At 34.5% G+C, this 18783-nt stretch overlaps 1 protein-coding gene across 1 annotated transcript in view; it reads right to left on the bottom strand.

Moving 5' to 3' along the window:
• The window catches only part of ADGRL2 (adhesion G protein-coupled receptor L2), a 286203-nt gene that overhangs the window by 36227 nt on the left and 231193 nt on the right, over window positions 1-18783 (bottom strand). The window contains exons 6-11 of the mRNA XM_080801458.1: window positions 13155-13955; window positions 6061-6354; window positions 5401-5504; window positions 4346-4531; window positions 3477-3515; window positions 399-582 (exon numbers count right to left, since the gene is read on the bottom strand). Coding sequence (XP_080657584.1) covers window positions 399-582; window positions 3477-3515; window positions 4346-4531; window positions 5401-5504; window positions 6061-6354; window positions 13155-13955 — 1608 coding nt within the window. The remainder of the gene's footprint in view (window positions 1-398; window positions 583-3476; window positions 3516-4345; window positions 4532-5400; window positions 5505-6060; window positions 6355-13154; window positions 13956-18783) is intronic.

Consider the following 18783-nt stretch of genomic DNA (forward strand, 5'->3'; position numbering starts at 1 on the left):
TGTGTGCCTAAAATATTTGATTTGGAGAACACATTCCAGAAAGCAATTTAAATTCATTAGGAACATATTACATAAAATGGAAAAGCATTTGCCACAGTTCCGTAGCAAGTACTTTCATTACTTACGCAATCCATATTCTGGCATTTAAGTACTCTAAGCTTCTTTCCTTTAATGATTTTTCAGTTGGGGGTGGGGTGGGCAGAAACCCTACATAAAACCAACTTTTAGAAGATATAGACAGATTTTGGCTTTTGCATTAATTTTATGAAGTGTGATCAATAATAATTTGATGAAAGAGAAGTCTGGCCCTGGGAAAGAACAGATTCAGAAAGGAAGCATGGTTCTCTTAAACATTTATCTTCTAAATCAAAATTAATCCTGACAATGTATTCACTTACCGATATTTTCTGTAGGCATCGAGACCCTCGTTGGTTCTACAAGATTGTCAGCCAGGACAAAAGCTCCTTCTTCCAATGTGTCAAGTAACATTGTTGCTGTGTGAGCTTGTTCAGAAGAATTCATGTGTTTCCAGGATTCCAAAGCTTCAGGTCTCAGAAGATTGTCCACTGTGTCCACAATTGCCTGCATCCATTAGAAAACCACCATTAGTTCTGACTGCTTCTAGTACCAAGGTGATTTTCAATCACTGACTAGTGACAATTGTAGTATTTATCTGTTATGATGATTTACTCTTACTTCAAGATGGAAGAACACCTGAACAACATACACCTGGCTGATTATCTTACCATCTCAAAATAAAACTAACTGAAGATTAGTAGATTGCTATTTGATTATAAAGGGTAAATGTGAAAAGATGGCTTGTGGATACTTACTTAACATTATCTCCATTGTCAAAGAGAAGCCCAACCAATGTCAGCTCTTAACCTGAGGTATTACTGGTACATGCACGGTCACTCCTATTTATAACCTCAAGGTTTAAATATTCTAGATAGAAAACACTGATATCTCTGGAATAGCCTTTTATTTATGCTTGAAAGTTACACCATACTGTTTTTTGGAACCTGAACTAAAGTAATAGCCAAAATCGTGCCTTAGAACATTGTCTACTTATTACACCACTGGGGGAAAAACCAAAGATGATTTCAAAGTTCATGTATTATCTGTGAATATTTCACTTTTCCAATTCTCTGTCCAGCTAGAAAACACTTGAGAGTACACCTTAGTTGATAAACAATGATCTGTTTTTATAGAAGAATCAAGAGATCAAAATATTTAAAGCCTATTCGAATAATTTAATGAAAACTAATAGTTTAATGAAAAATCTTAATGTAATATTAAGAAAAATAGAATAAGGTCTTCATAAACATCCAGGTTGTACATGTTCGTATTTGTAGGTTTAATTTATTACCATGCAAAATAACAAATAAAAAATAAAACCCAGTCAGCTAAGCAACTGAAGACAGGCCTTTGTACTGATACTTACTATAGCTATATACTGACCATGGCTTGAATAGCTGAAACCACTAAGTTTACTTACTCTACCCCATTTACCCAGTCAAAACATGTCATTAAGACCATACATAAATTGTTTTAATCTATTGGTAATCACTGAGGGAAAAGAACATACATTGTGCAAAGAACAACAACAAAACTTGCTAGTTTGAGGTACGATATTGAAATAACCAGGGGGAAAAGTTGTGTGAAGCTACTGTCAGAGTAAGAGTAATTAGCTTAATCAATCTTAATATCCTCGTTCTGTCTGCCTTGTGAGCTCCCACAACCTTCCTGGCAGGTGGAAGATACTTCCAACTGGCGTTAAAGGCTTTTCTTCCCTCTCTCTAATGGGAGACAGAATAGTCAAAATGCGCACAGTGATACTGCCGCAGCCATTAACTAGAGTGGAACAGAAATTGGTCTGCCGAGGCCAGATTCATTAGTCACCAAGAAATACAGACTGGAGTCTCTAATCTAAGTTACAAATGAATCCTCTGTCACAAAGTGGGAACTCGCTTCATTTGCATAGTGTAAGTCAGCTTCTGATTTGTAATTTAAGGAGTTTTATTAGTCTTATCTGAGCAGAGAAGCTCATTTGAGAGATACTGAAAATGACACTGGTCAGAAATTAAGGTCATGCTGAAACTTACTACATACACACATAATTCGCTGATGACATGCTTTTATTAATTTGAAACACTCTTTATTTATTACCATTTGTACTTTTCTAGCAGAATCAAAAACGATCATTAGCCTAATCATATTCCTTAAGTAGTCTCTCCCTGCCAAAGAGAAAAAGCTATTCTTCTGCCACTGAGATATATGTCCTGGGCAACATACCAATTATTACATTTCATACATTAACTAATACCTTAAAGGTGAACTGAAAATTTCAGTATGACAAATTCTATGCACTTCAGCAGTTTTTTCTTTGCCCCCATTAAACAGGCTAAAAAGGATATTCAGAATATTACTACCTAAAAACAGACTTTCCCACCACCTTTTCTTGTCAGGTTCTCGAGTCCAACAATGTCTATTTGCAAACTAGTGACATGCCTTTGTTCTTTCGTTCTTTTTTTTTTTTTTTTTCCTTCTAGATCTTGCTGACCGAAACTGGTAGTCATAGCTTTTGAATAACCTCTACTCTACAAAACTACAAGCTTCTTTTGTTTTGTGGTCATACGCATATGGGTTATTTCTTAAGGTTTGATTTACTAAGGATATGGTCCTCAGATGAGTACGATTAGAAAATAACCATCCCCCTAAAAGAAACATCTAAAATTCACATAATAAAACCAAATGCAAGCTGGTAATGTTATTCTGATCTATCACACAGAACTAGAATGGCATAGTCTACCGTCAGCCTCAGCATGCTTCCTATTACTTGGATATACCAGGGAGAAAAACCTGCTGGAGTGAACAAGGATTCTGAGCCAAACAGTGGCTTTCTGTTTCTATTAGCCTGATAAAAACTAACATAGAACATACATTGATAACTCTGTCACATTATTTATATTCCATTTCTAGTAACCCATCCCCGTATCAACCTGATTCTAGAAAGGACTCCTAAAAATTTCAGGACAAAGCCTATTTTATTTAAGAGTACACCACAGAGATAAGAAAGCAGTGACTTTTTCATGCACATACATTATGACTATACAGTCTTTGATATGATAAACTGCCAAGAATATATCATAGCTGTTTTACTCAAGTTGTTTTTTAATCCACAGAGATGACAACAGGAAACAAAGAGACTATAGGATTACTTTCCAATTCACAGGATATTTCATTTAAATTCTTGTATGTTTGGATGAATGGAAAAAAAGCAAAAATTATAAAGGTAAATTATTTGCTTATTCTGAGAGTAATATACCTGAGAAGAGTCAACATTTGTACAGCTGATATGGGGCACATTATATAATTATCAAAGACTGAAATACATTGGATCATGCAGCAAGATGATAAAGCGTGGCAGGTAGCTGAAGAAGGGAGAAAGCAGGGTGACAGCACAGGAGAGATACCTTAAGGTAAGCCCTGCATGTCTTCTCTCGTTTTTGGAGCTTTTTAGTGAAAGAAAAGAAAATCAGAGGTTAGATTTTGTCTGTTGAAAATGAGGAAAAAAAGAAATCCTCAAAACTTAGGCTGGTGTTCCTGATTTCAAAGTTTGTTATGCACGGTGGTCCTCTGGATTTTTGTGAGTTTACACTGATTGCTAAATCTGCGTATTTATAGTTCATAGCTGCATTTTGTTAAGTGTACTAATCCAAAGTATCACGATAAAACCAGAACAAAAATGTCTGTTTTTTAACCCTGTAACACCATATTACCCACAGATTTTGGCTTAATATGAATCTCCTATGCTTGTTTGGTAGTATGGTTAAAATAACTACCAATTTTTGGTCATATTAGAAAAAATTAATGGCATTAATATACTATCCTCCTAGAGAGGGAAACGTGCCCTTCTCCCAAAACCTGCAATTGAAAGCAGTATTGTAGTGGATAACATTCCTCTGTGCATTACAATTTTAGTGCAACCACAAAAGCTGCATGTATTAGTGTACAGAGTATATCAGACGTAGAATACATACTCTCTCCAAGTGCAGATAATGCATTCTTAAGTGGGAGTACTGGCCACAATCAGGCAATGTCTGCCACCAACTAAAATCTCCCTAGAAATTTTACCTTTTTTTTCCCCCCATGTTGTTCCTTTTTCAACTGTAATTCTTTCTTGGGAAAGAGAAAGAATTACATAAAATGTAATTACATAAAAATGAGAAATTTTATTTCTGAGTATATGTCAAGGGGGCCAGAGGTTTGGCAGTCCAGTGCTAGAGGAATCAAGAGCTGCCATATAAAATGTCTGATTAAATAACAGGAAATTCCTACCTACCTTGTTATAACTCCGTCCGGCGGAATCCTTTTCACTAGGTTTCAGTTCCTGCAGCTGTGCATCAAGAATGTCCACCAACTGCTCCATCAATCTCACTGAAGAACTCACATCCCCAGCAAACACTGGCCCTTTGGTATGTTTAGCCAGTTCATTGGCAAGACTAGCAGCATTTTCTCCACTTCTGATCTGAAATGACAATTTATATTATCTCAGTATGATTTCTTGCTCTGTTTGCGGCTTCTTGTTCTTTTCCTGAGTATCTCTGTTGTGGTGAGAGAAATATTTGCAAATATGTCAAAATCTGCAACTAATTGAGGCCAATAACTTTCTCCTCATTTCATATGATTAAAGGTTCTTAGATCCTCAACACACAAAAGAAATTCTTAACCAGACCTTTAAAAGGAATGAAAGGAAAAAAAGAAAACCAGAAATCTCTTTTTAAGTTTTTCAGATAGCTTTCTCATTTCACTGCCACCATTTGTAAACTGCTGTTTAAAAATCTTATTTATTTATTCCAATGATCCAGAAATTTAAATTAGAATGTAATCAGTACGATACTGGGAGTTATTATCTACTCTTTGCTTGCATTTCAGAAAGGTAGATGACGAAGGGGAAACTAAAATGTCACCGCATTGCATTGTAATATTAAAGTTACTAATGCCTTTTAAAGTCGTTTTACTTATTCTATCATAATCATCTGTGATATAAACATCTGCTTGCATTCTGTGGATTCAGTTGCAAACTTAATGGTATTTGATTTATTAGGCTGATGGGCTATTCGTCTTACAAACATCAAAAGAAACAGAACAAACTGAATATAAATGAAATCAAGCAAGTATCTACTCATTAAAAAGCTTAACTTAGAAAACGGCATGCCCCCAAACATATGTAACTTTGAATAAATAGTTTACAGACAAAACTATACATGATTTTCTTATTTTTCTACTGAACAAAGAACGATGAAGCCAGTTTCAACATACAAAGCTAAATTATTTACGTTAAACGTTAACACCCTTAATCACCAATGTGTATCATATTAAAAGATTCCAACCAACCTTCTGAGCCAGCTGATTTACCCAGTGTGAGGTACAGTTGCTAAGATCGGGGCCCTTAGGGTTCCATGTTCCAGTGGAAACCATGCAGAGATAGGAGGCAGTTCCTACAACAGATGTAGAAAACAGCAGTGAAATTGAAACCATTTTTCTGCATGCATTCAGGAAATCAGCTACGATGATACTACACTACATGTTAAATTTTGAATAAACACCAATGGAATTGGTTGACAGTAACTGAAAAAGAATAGGGTATAATGCAGATTATAAACAGTAAATATAAAGTCAGCATAGAAATATCAGACGTTTACAGCAAACAAACAAAGAGCCCTTGATTTTCTTGGGACTTATCCAAAACGATACTTGCAATGAGAAAGGCAGCGGTTAAGGAAGCCTCCCTGGAGTCCATGGGCAAAAAAATGTCAGGCTTGACCCCTAGAGGTCTTCAAGAGGGAGAGAGGTAATTCGGGCCTGACCTTAAATAACTTTTACCATTCACGAGCCTGTAAGTTATCTACCAATGCTCTATTACCAAAGTTAATAAAAATAGCAAAAAAAAATAAGCTACCATAAACGTCTCTCTTTCCTTGAAATCACTTCAGTGTAATTCAGAACCTACTCACTAAATTTAAAAATATAAATTTGGCATTTTACAAGAACTACCTCTTGTTCCCTTGGGACATGGCCGTTCAACCATCATTCCCCTTTGTGTCTGAGGCCACTTTATCCCCCTCGCGTCTAATGCTTCGCAGAATCTCTCTGGCAGGGGAAAAATATTTGTTACAGGAGGAATTTTGGTTGTAGAAACTGCTGGAGGTGGTTTTGTCCCTTTGCTTCCTTCCTGTGATCCAGCTACAGTTGTGCTCATGGGGCCTTTCTGTGAAGTAGTGCTTGTGGTTGATACTGTGGTTTTGAACAGCTCAGCTGAAGAAGTTATTGTCACAGCTGTGGTAGGCACTACGGAAAAAAGATGAGTATATTAATCTCACACACACTCGCACTCATATACAGGCACACACGTGAATGTGTATATGCACACACAACACAAAACCCCTCCCATCCAACTATCCCAAAACCAATAAAATGAAAATTAGTGGGAACACCAGTAAGGTTGGAGAAAGAATAAATCCCCTCATTTATTCCAATTTATTCATATTGTTGGCTAAGTAATGGTAGTTTGGACTTTACTATGGATTTTTCTGTATGACTCTAATTGTCTGAAGTCTACTTCTAAATGAAATATTTGATAATACAGCTTAAGTATACTTCATCATTTAGCATCCAGCAGAAACTGAAGGACAGTTTTAGTGTCTAGACCAGGTATACGTTACTACGAAACAATATAGAAAAATTCTTTTTTTATATAAGCCCATACCCTATAAGTAATCAAATTCAAAGCATCAATAAAAATCTGACAATTACATATAATTAGGACAACAGAAAATTTAGTCACCCACTCTACATCTTGCAGGAAATAAATACTGTGACATCTTTCCACCCAGCAGCCATTCTTGCTTGAGAGATTTTTGAGCATGCCTGATTAGGTCCAAACAGAAGATAGGCTTGGCATGCTTGTGCTGTGTTAGTAAGGAAACATCTGAGGCTTCATTAAGCATATTTACATTTGAAAACATAGGTAGAAAAAGCAACTAGTTCTGGTCAGAGGTTACGATGCAATCTCTTATCAGGATAACAGGTTAGATCAAATTATGCCTAATTTGAAACCAACCCTACATACCATGCTGACACTTAATACAGAGTGTAAAAGGAACTACAGTTACACATTTGAAACTATTGTAAAAGGTTATTTTTTATTTCCAGCATCACTTTCAAACTGTTTAATCTACCAGGTTAAAAAAAAAAATGGAGCTTAATGTTTCCTTCATTGATTGCCATTTAATTAGTTTTAACAACTAAAATTCTGTCAGTAAAACTTTAATGCTATCATTTAAAATCTACTAGGTGATCACACTAAAGTTTCATCAACATTTACAGATAACTGGCTCTTGAAACCTTATACGTATGATGCTTTTAATAGAGTATAACAAGTTAAAAAACTATTTTTTAAACATTAACTTTTTTAATGCTTTCTCTATAATGTAAGAAACAAACTAGAATATTAAAACTTAAAAAACAAGTTCATCTTATCACTAATATGTTCATTATTTTAAGTTCTGGTTCAAAAGTAGTTGTTTATATAGTATGGATACTATTGACAGAATCTTCTAAGTCCATCACAAAAAGTAATGCGTACTTGTTAATAGTTCTTGAAGAGTGAGAAACTTCTTGTCAAAACAGGCATACACACTTTCTACACCTTTTTTCCTTCCATCAAGAGAAATTTTTTAATCATGTGTTTTATTTCCAGGGCATAATTTGTTGACCATATGAGAGATGCTGTATCAAACATCATGTCTAGCCAGCTGCTGCAGAAACCGATTCAAACCTGTCTATCTTTTTCTGTAAAGCACTTGCCTGACATCTTGTTAAACCTCTGTAATTTTCTTTTGATTACAATGCAGCCAGGCTTTCAGTGCTTTCTCAATTAACATTTGTCAAAAGCATCACACTCTTTTACACAAGTGTCAAATGACTGCCTCTGAATCAAATCTTAAAGAGTAGTAGGAAATCGGAGCATAAACGAAAAGGACAGAGGAAAATGGTTTAGTGCCACACCACCTTATGTATCCCTTGACACTGCACTAATTAGTATGTATTTAGTCATGGAAATATGTCTTAACAATACTACAATTAGTGATCTGTTAGCTAAGCATCAGAAAAGAATCATGATAACTGAGTCAAGGTAGGTAATAAAATGACCTCTGGCAAATGCACAAAATTTCTTGCAACATGTGAAGTAGTGCTTGTGGTTGATACTGTGGTTTGCATGTGTTTTTGACAATAAATTTCATACATTTTCACCTTTTGTTCATCAAAAGTTTAAAGGAAATCAATCTTCAAAGATAAATCAAAGAACTATTGGGACATCATGAAAAACCTAAAAGTAAACTTTTAAGTGGCAAAATTAAACCCTTTTGAAAGGCCATCAGAATTTCTGGAATTTTGCAAAGCTGAAGTTTTGCAACTTTACAGAAAGCAATTTTTTTCTAATGATGAAGCCATAAGTGCAGAGGTTGTTTCTAAAAATTAACATTTCTTCCATAAGTAAAGACAGGTCCCAACAGGGCATCTGATAGTGATAAAAGCCGGCACTTATTCAGCATTTATGTACCAGATGCTATTTTAATCACCATTCATGGATCATCAGATCATCTTATTTAGTCCTTACCACACAACCCCATGAAGTAGCCACTATGATTATCTTCCTTTTACAAATGATAAAATTGAGCCATGGTGAAGGTTAGGCAATTTGCTTAAGGTCACCTGGACATACTCTTGAATGTTATGATCTTACTTTTCTAGGCAAAAGATTTTCATAGATTCTGGAAAAGTATGGCATCCCACAAAGTAATCTGCCCTTATTCTGGAGCATTTAACTGATATTTTTCTGTGTAAATCTCTAAAACAAGAAAAGATGTGGGAAGATAATATAAAATACTAGAGCAACAGATGATAAAAAGTTTCATAATGTAACTTATGTGGCAAAAGTTTCAAAACTCAAGAATGTCCTATAAATCATAATAGAAAACATGGCAATTCACAGTAGAATTATATCTCAAATCTAAACCTTATTTTCCAAAGTTCTGTCCCAGAGTTATCAGAGTGTTATATCAAGCATCCAGATTAAGTGACTTAGCACTCTGCTTACTTTTGTCATTTGGGTATAGAGACCCAAAACCAGTACTAATAAAATGTTCATAAACATATTTAAGAACTACCCTCGAAAATTTCAACAAACATATACAGAATGCCTCAATTTACTGTGGTAGTGCTTACTAACACCAGCATCCATTTATCTTAAGGGTAGTGCTTCCCTCACCGGGGTCCACGAACTCAACTCATTGTTCACTGAATGAACTCTAGTTACAATGAGCCTGTCGCCTGGAAAGGCAGAAATGTGTATTCATTGAATTTACCTTTATTCAATGTCTAAAAATAACGATCATCTTTTATTGAGCAATCATTATTAGTGGACAGATGTTTCAAGAAATGTATATTCTATGCTAAACACTTCCTAAACAAATAGACCTAACTAGTTCTCTTGATAAAAAATTTTCCCTCATACTATTGAAGTGTCTTACTTCATAATTACTCTGAGACAAATATCCAGGAACTGCCAAAATCCAAGACACAAAATTTTTTCAATATTTGGGAGGGACGCCTGGGTGGCTCAGTCAGTTAAGTGTCTGTCTTCGGCTCAGGTCATGATTCCAGGGCCCTGGGCTTGGGCCCCATGTCAGCTCTCTGCTCAGCAGGGAGCCTCCTTCTCCCTCTCTACTCCCCACAGCTTGTGCGTGCTCGCTCTCTCAAATAAAGAAATAAAATCTTTAAGAAAAATAACATTTGGGACATCAAATTTGCAGACAAAGTAAATATAAAGCAATTCAGATTAAGAAACAGAGTTAAAATAGGACTGAAAGGGTTTTTCCTAAGCCCACTTTAGAGGGGGGAGAAGGTGAAAGGAAATAAAGAGCTAGTTTAGAGAAATGGAGCAACTGAACTATGTAGAGATAACATAAGGTTAAAAATTCAAAGGAAAAAAAAACCCATGTATCTGAAAAGCATGATTAGGGCAAAGAAATAATATACTTGCCCTAATAGGAGGGAAAAGGCTTGGGTTTATAAAAGGGGAAACGTTTTGAAGCTAATAGACTATGAAACAGTCCACAACAAAAATTGAAAGGAATTTTACAGCATGCTGTATACCTTCAAAACATACACAGTAGCAAATCTAGTACGTAAGGCTAAATTACAGCCAAACCAGTCAATCATTGTTTTATGACAACTAAAGACCTGAATTCTCTGATTGCTCTGTCTTTTCAGTTTTGTGGATCTTGCTTCAGAAAAGCTGACAGTGGCTTATTGATTTGACCTAAATTGATGGGCCAGAATAGTTCTGCAAGGCCCCATCTACATGCATATAGATATCAGCCCATCTGAAAGAGACAGGAGTCTCTAAAAGCATGTGAAGATAAATCACAACAGAGAGAAAAGAGAATATGTTTCAATCAGGAGCAAGAGAGATTTAGGTCATATAAAACTTGGTATCACTAAGGGTTTAATATGGGGCCAATACGAATTTTTACTTTCTGGGAATATTTAAGAATAGCTAACTATATTGGGTAACAAAAACCAGTTGTGGGAACACAACTACCAAATATGCCCAAGTTTCCCATTTTCAAAGCTGATAACTGGTTTTCAAAAAATATCTAAATTACTGAAGACTTTTTCATCTGAAATGGATCAAATTATTTACTAGAATATAAGCCACAAATGGAAAATTACATCACTACTCATCTTGCATTCACAAAGTACTTTGTGACAAGTAGATGGGGCAATGATTCTTTGTTGAATTGAGTTTGTACTCAATTTATTCACAATCTTTCAGGTGTTGCCTGATTATGAATTTGCATTTTTAAAAGTATTTTATTTCTCTTTTTCCTAATGGAGGGGCAAGAGATTTATTGTCGCCCCAAACAAATGTAACAGCTGTGAGAGTAACACAGGTTACAAAAAAGATTAACGCAGCGATCAATATACAATGTCAGATTTTGTCAATTCCTGAATTCTGCCTTTGACAAACCTATAGGATAAAGGAGAAGGTTGGTACTAGCTTTTAGAAAAACATCCGAGACACTGGGGATTATGGTGAGTGCTGCGAATTGTGTAAGACTGATGAATCACGGACCTGTACCCCTGAAACAAATAATACATTATATGTTAATTAAAAAAGGAAAGAAAAAGAAAAACAGCTGAGATACAGAAAATGTCCCAAATTGCTGGCCTTATGAGAAAAAGATATGTCTAAATTTAAAAGTAAATGATTCGGGGGTGTCTGGGTGGCTCAGTGGGTTAAAGCCTCTGCCTTCGGCTCAGGTCATGATCCCAGGGTCCTGGGATCAAGCCCCACATCAGGCTCTCTGCTCAGCAGGGAGCCTGCTTCTCCCCTTCTCTGCCTACTTGTGATCTCTTTCTCTCTGTCAAATAAATAAATAAAATCTTAAAAAAAAAAAAAAAAAGTAAATGATTCTGCGGCCGCTGGCTTGCACAGTTGGTTGGTTAAGTCTCCGACTCTTGTTTTAGCTCAGGTAGTGATCTCAGAGGCCTGAGATGGAACCCCACGTCAGGCTCTGCGCCCAGCACACAGTCTGATTGAGATTCTCTCTCCCTCTCCATCTCTGCCCATTCGGCTCATGTTCTCTCTCTCTCTCTCAAATAAATAAATAAATCTTTTAAAAAATTTTAAAAAGTAAATGATGCTATGATATTATCCTTGAAGATTTAATTGCTGAAAATTTAACAATGGACATTGCTACTATAAATTTAATGCAAAAAAATTCCAGCCATACGTGAATTAGAATAAAAGGGGTCTTGCGTTAAGTCAATTTGTCATTATTCTCTTACTTTTTAAAGAAAAAAATCACATATTTTGGTATACTATAATGATTCAAATTAGGAAGTCAACTATAAAAAGTTGTGACTTTTGCTTTTAAGGTCCTTCCTGACTTTATTACAATATTTAGAACTTAGTAACAGTATATCTTAAAATATGTTTAGGTACATGTAATTATGTTTAAGTGTGTAGAGTGTATGTATTGCTTTGACAGAAAGATATACTAATTTCTTTTTCACCTTGTGGAAGAGATTGATTTAGTCACTCCAAAGAACTTCTTGGTTCCTAAAATTTTCAAGTAACTTAATAATTGGAAAATTCCAAATAACTGAGTATATTGAAATATTCAAAACTTTAAAACACAAATATTACTGTTCAAATAGAAAAGACTTATGAGTACAAGCTCTGTAACAACATATGAATAGGTTACTTTTATCATGAGTATAAGGTAATCTTGTTTTAATGATATATTCATTTAATTTACCCTCATAAATTGTTTCCCACAGAACTGAATTCAGTTGATCAACTAAAATATATTTCCCAAGATTTTACATTACTTTCTAAAATAATGATCCTCCACAAAGATACCTAAAGAGAACACAAATCGAAAATGTTAGCTGATCCATCTTCATAAGTCATCACGTGGGATCATTTAATGCTTAGTCTATGTGTGACAGTTAAAGTCAAAGAAATATTTATTTAAAGCCATCACTAATTTATCAGGAAATAAAAATGTGTAATTTTACTAGGAGGATGTTGGATGACTCCCTCTCCTATCAAGACAGCAGATACCAAAACTTCAGAACATTTATGCCTGACATTGTACATCAAGCCTAGCAATTCTCCTGGGACTTCCTAACACACATTTCCCTTAACCACTGGCGCCAAGAAGTTAAAAGGTCTACACATAGATTGTAATCAATTCAGAAGTCAGGTAGGGAAGAAAAAAAAAAAAACAAAACAGAACACAAAGCTAACAGGTTTGTAGCTGGTATTTTATTTTTAGCAATGAAAAACTGAACTGACCAATGATGCTACAATTTTCTGTCGTCGACATTTAAATGAAAAAATCTAGAGAAAGAAAACAGGCCAAACTAGGGCTAAAATGTACCCACTATGTGACAGCATGAAATACTTTGAGCTTTGACTATGAAAAGGAGAAGGAAACAGACAGGAAAAAAACTTCCAAGGCTTTTAAAAAATAAGCTTAAAGCCAAAAGCATTAGCAAGCAAACATTCTTACCTTGGGCAGGATCAGGTGGACCAAACTCCAGAGAATATCGTAAAATGAAGTTATTGTTCCACACGTAGAGTTGGTTATCTCTAGGATTGTAATCCACTGCAGCAATATACTGGTATTGGTTGGGGAAGGGAACATCTACATATTCTCCTCGGTTTAATCGGGTATTGTAAATGTAATCGATTGCATTCTTGCCTGTTTCACTCTCATTGTCTTGATAAACTGACCTGACCACATAGAGGACTCCGCAGATCATAAAAGCATTTGATGCAGCACGTTTGTCATACACAGTCTCCCACGTTGCTTCAAATCGAAGAGTATATGGATTTAGTTGGCTAATAACTATCATTCCATTGTTCTGTTCAGTGGCGTAAATGACCCATAAGCCATTTTCATCAACTGCTAGGTCGATATCAGTCTTCCCTCCCCATCTATATGGTGAGGTATCATGATAGTTGGCATAGTTAATTATGGCCTCTCCACTCTTAATTCTAGTCCTCAAGTCAAATTTCACAATGTTCCTGGTTCTCTCTTTGTTAAAGAAGACAGCACCATCATATACCACAAATCCAGTACCATCTACTCGATTTGGAAGTTTATATGTCGTTGTTTGGCGACTATTTTGGAAATCTTCTAAAGAAGCATATTCTATTAAAGTATCAGTACGATAGGGAGTCCAGGGCATGAAATAAATTTTATCTGCAGCCTGAAGAGGGTCCTTGCACCAAGCACCTGCCTTTTGTTCAGCTTCATATATACATGGTGAATCCACAATTGCTTTCAAGGTCCCAGGGCACACAAAAACTAACAGTCACAGAGAAAAGACAACAATTAAGCCAAGTTAAAAAATGAAACAGGCAAACACAATTTTAATGATCACAAATCAGAAGAGAAAAAAAAGTGTTTTATTAACATTAGATTTAACCAAAATTTATACTTAATACAGTACCACCCTTCTTTCCTCAAGTTAAAATAATCAATGTACCAAGCATACAAAGTAGCTGGGGTTTATTTTCACACATACAAGCCTAAGTTTAAGACCATTCATAACTGAGCTAACAATGTGCATTTTTGTTACAAGTTTTTAATCTTATAATTTGGTAATTAATATTTCAAAACTTTGAGCTTTGTGTGTAACAGTGTACAAAGTACTTTATTTTAGTCCCAACTTTGTCCCCTTCCCTCCCCTATCCTACTTACAAACCCCCAAAAGCAAAACACTAAAATAAAGGAAATAAAACAAAAACCCAATGTGAAGGCTTATTTAGAACTTTTATAGAAGTCAGACTGAAAACAAAGGTGCTTCAATTGAAGAAACATAAATATTCAGGAAATGTAATTAGGAACAGAGAAAAGTAAATACAAGGAAAGCAGTGATGAAACGACCGGGAGACCCTGTAACCATGGCATGCTATGGAGAGGGTTCTGGAAGCCAGGCAGGATGACACTTTAATAATAAAATATCCAGGGGTGTCAGAAAAAAGAGATAAAGGGTGAAAAAGAAACCCAGAAAGGAGCAGCTCCCCCTCGCCGACTTCAGAATTTTTACCCCATCACCAGATTTAGCAGTCATATAATTTCATCGTAAACAGTCGACTTCTTTATGAGGTACATTTATGAGATCCTGCTGATTATTTTAATGTCAGGAGTGTTGTGGAGGGAGGGAAGGGAGGGGTGACATCCATAAGGCACATAACAGGGAGCTGGGGTTCAGACTGTATACGTTATTTACCTTTTTGCTCCACTTCTATTTTAAGCATCGGAAGAAAAAAAAAAGTGCGAGGAAAAAAGAAAAAAGATTAAAATAAATTGACTATTAGTCTAAGACTGAATTCGTAATAGATGCTAAATATAGGAAGAATAAGAGCTGTACTACTTTGGATAAAGAGAAACACACAACAGGAAAACCTAGCAGGAGAAAGATTCTAAAGTTACATAAAAGAACATGAATCAATCATTTTAGTAGATTAAGGAGGCAATACAAATATGTTGGCATGTTGCTTCACTTGGTGTACCTGAATAAATAATGAAACTCTTCACTAATGCATGGTATATATACTCTTGCCTTTCTAAAGTCACTCAGCATTTTTATCCAGTTTTACTTTATATACGTATGCTACAGACACAAATGCATGCAAAAGTGTATCATCCCTATCTATCTTATCATATGAGCTCATTATTAAATTGACTAAAATCAGGTAAGCATAACAACAAGAAAATATATCATAAAAAAAACGAAACTCAATTTTGGAGCTTAGGTCAAAATTAATGAATATTGATATGGTTATATTTTAACACTTTCCCAAAGACATTTATGTAAGAATAAATATATAATTATGCATCTTAGTACTTTCTAATGTCTCTTTATTACTTTCTATTTCTAGAAAAATCCATCTTAATCATAAGAAAAAAAATGCCTCCTTTGCAGAATATATAAATCTCCCCTGCTACCCCAATAAGGATTCTGAAGGGTGGGGTAACATAGTGTCTTTCTTTCCCACCAAGAATTAGTAAATTTACTTATTTAGGTTTATATATACTTTACAAAATAAAATTCTTACTAAATTCCCTATATTACATATCTCAAACTTGTTATATTAAGTCTATTTTTTTTTTAAAAAAAAGTAAGCAAAATACATACAAGGAAAAAGCAAGCACAGTAGGCAAGGAGAAAAAGGAAGAAAGAATTATGGTTAGCTTATTATGACATTGTCTACCATCATCAATTTACACAGAAAGCAAGCTGGCATGCAACGACAATCATACCAAGCATTCAAAGCAAATACCTTGACTCCACAGACCCCATAAAAGGTAAATGCTTTCATAAAACAAACCTGATTAGTACAGTTTTATGAGAGAAAAAAATCCTCCCTCCAAGAAGTCTAAAGAAACGGATTATACAGTTAGGAAGGGTGCTATATAAGATTCTTGTTGGTAAATAGAAGTCTAATAATTACAAACCATAAAACACTATTTTAGATTGTATGTAGGCTCTGAAGTATGTTGCCTGAATTTCATAAAGTGACCAGATTAATGTCTGTGATTCTCCCTCTTTCCTTATTAAAATGTATTAGGGTGTGCTAATATTCTATCTCCAAATTGATTACTCAAAGACACTGTAGTTGCACATTTCATTAAGTTGTCTTAGCTTGATTAATTTTTAAAAATTACAATAATTCATCAAGATTAAATAGTGACCTCCTGAAATACCTCAGGGAGAAATGCCATACAAATATTTTGCTACAGGAGTAGCATATAACCCTCTCATTAAGCAATACCACCTCCCCATCCAACTTGGTCTATTTGACCACTTTCAGGAAACATACTTGCCCTATAATGTGTAATTCTGACTATATCCAGGAAAAGTAAGTTCAGCATTACTGATATAAAACAGTTCTTTTTTATAAACCAGTAGGCCTAAAACTACTCCTCAACGAAGAGCAATATTATACCTGTTTAGAATCAATAACGGAAGGGCGTGGTGGGAAAATGAGGATAAGAGAAATTATTAGTCTTGTGACTTCTCAGACTATATTTATATACAGTCATATTCTTTTTTTCAGGAAAGAATGATTTTACTGAGTCAATCAATTAAATGTAAAGGATGGGAATAATACATTTTAAAATATGTTACATATTTAAAACAGAACTTAAAACAAGTTCATTAAGGAATGTATAAAAATATATTTGTTTTCCATTCATTGAAAATGGCTAGGCTTTATTATGTGATACACTAAAATGACCGTGCATTTGCTTAGCACAATATTAAATAGGGAAGTCTTCCTTTGTGATTTAACTAATCACTTGAAGAAAAGAAAATGTATAGAAGTTGTACATAATTTAAAACTGATGAAAACAGAAGTAACACCCAAATGTAAAAATAAAAAATAATTAAATAAAACTTTGATGATTGATGAATCATGTAAGATATGGATATTGAAAACAAACGTCCTTACATTATGATTTTTATGAAAACCCAAAGGACAGAGATCTGTCAAACCAGCCAAAACTTCATCAACCCAGAAGAATATAAAAATACAATAACATTAATGAAATTAGCATTCTTCATCACATGCCAAATGTGTATTGCAACTTGTTTTAAAAGACTGTATGAATTAATTCATAACAATACATTTGCTATTCTATAGACCAAACATAAATCCACAACCCACTAACATAAGTGGAGGACTAGATGGATATGCAAGAAACAAAATTACCCCAAACAAACTTAAGCCTACATACTCTGTATCTGAAGTGACACACTATTTCATTTTGAATAATCTCACATTGATTCATTAAAAAATTTAATTAATAGTAATGGTTATTTTCTCAGACAAAACATAGCTAAAATTATGGTATAATTTGTATAATTTAATGATAATTTGAAAAAGAGGGCACAAATATCAAAACCAATCTTGCCTATAAGGTACGAAATTCTAATAATTATTTTCCTTTAGCCTGTAAGATCTTTATGATTTCTTTTAAACACATATACATTCAATTACTAACATTTCTGTTAATGATAAAGGATAAGCGGGACACATACATTTTTGACACAGGCATTATCTGGGTAGTATAAATGTCACATGTAAGATTACATGTGTCTGTCTATAAACCTAAAAAGCAAAACAAACAATGACATTTCTAATAAATTCTGTTGAGTAAATTTATAATAAAATTTTCAAAAATCACACAAAATTTCTGGAATTTTTTTTAAAAAGGAGGGAATGTATTTAGATGTGTAAACTGCTCAAGAATTTGCTCTGGATAGAAAATGGCATAAAGCCAGATGGTAAAAGACATATAATTAATGTTACAGTGACAATTTTTATCTACTATATAAAGTATGAAAGGGGTATGCAAATGATACAAAGTACTAAAACATGGAGGAGGGGTATCTGGGTGGCTCAGTCGGTTAAGCACCCGCCTTGAGCTCAGGTCATGATCTCAGGATACTGGGATAGAGACCCACATTGGGCTCCCTGCTCAGTGGGAAGCCTGCTTCTCCCTCGCCCACTCCCCCTGCTTTTGTTCCCTTCCTCGCTGTCTCTCTGTGTCAGATAAATAAATAAAATCTTTAAAAAAAAGAAAAACAAAGGGAAGGGAAAAATACAGGCTTAAAATGAAAGTATAAGGAATGGGTATAACAGAAACATAAAGAAACAAAAGGAGAGGAAAATAAGGAAAAGAGATAAGGAAATACACAATCATACCTAATGTCAAAACAATTCAAATGATTCTTTGCATTAAATTTCAGTATTAGTGAAAATCATGTAATAGATAGTGTGTCACTACTGTACAGTATATAGGAATTGTAATTCTATTCTTTAGCATGGAATAATTTGGAGAAAAAAAAAAAGCCAGACTTATTTCTGCCTCGTGCAAACATCTAGAAAGGTAACAGCAAATTAATTACTGGTTTGTTTGTTTGTTTTTTAAGGACAAAAACTAAAAAGAACAAATACTTCTCTGAGTATAGCTATTTGCAAGTTTAGTGCACAATATACAATACTTCTGGAGAACTGAAAAAGTAAAATTTTGAAAGTTAGATGTTCCAGAAGATATCCACATTTTCCTTTCTAAAACAGCACAAGAAATAACTTAAGAGTCTGAAAACAATATTTGCTTAACA

The sequence above is a fragment of the Martes martes genome (assembly GCF_963455335.1).
Source record: "Martes martes genome assembly, chromosome: 4".
Lineage (NCBI taxonomy): Eukaryota > Metazoa > Chordata > Mammalia > Carnivora > Mustelidae > Martes > Martes martes.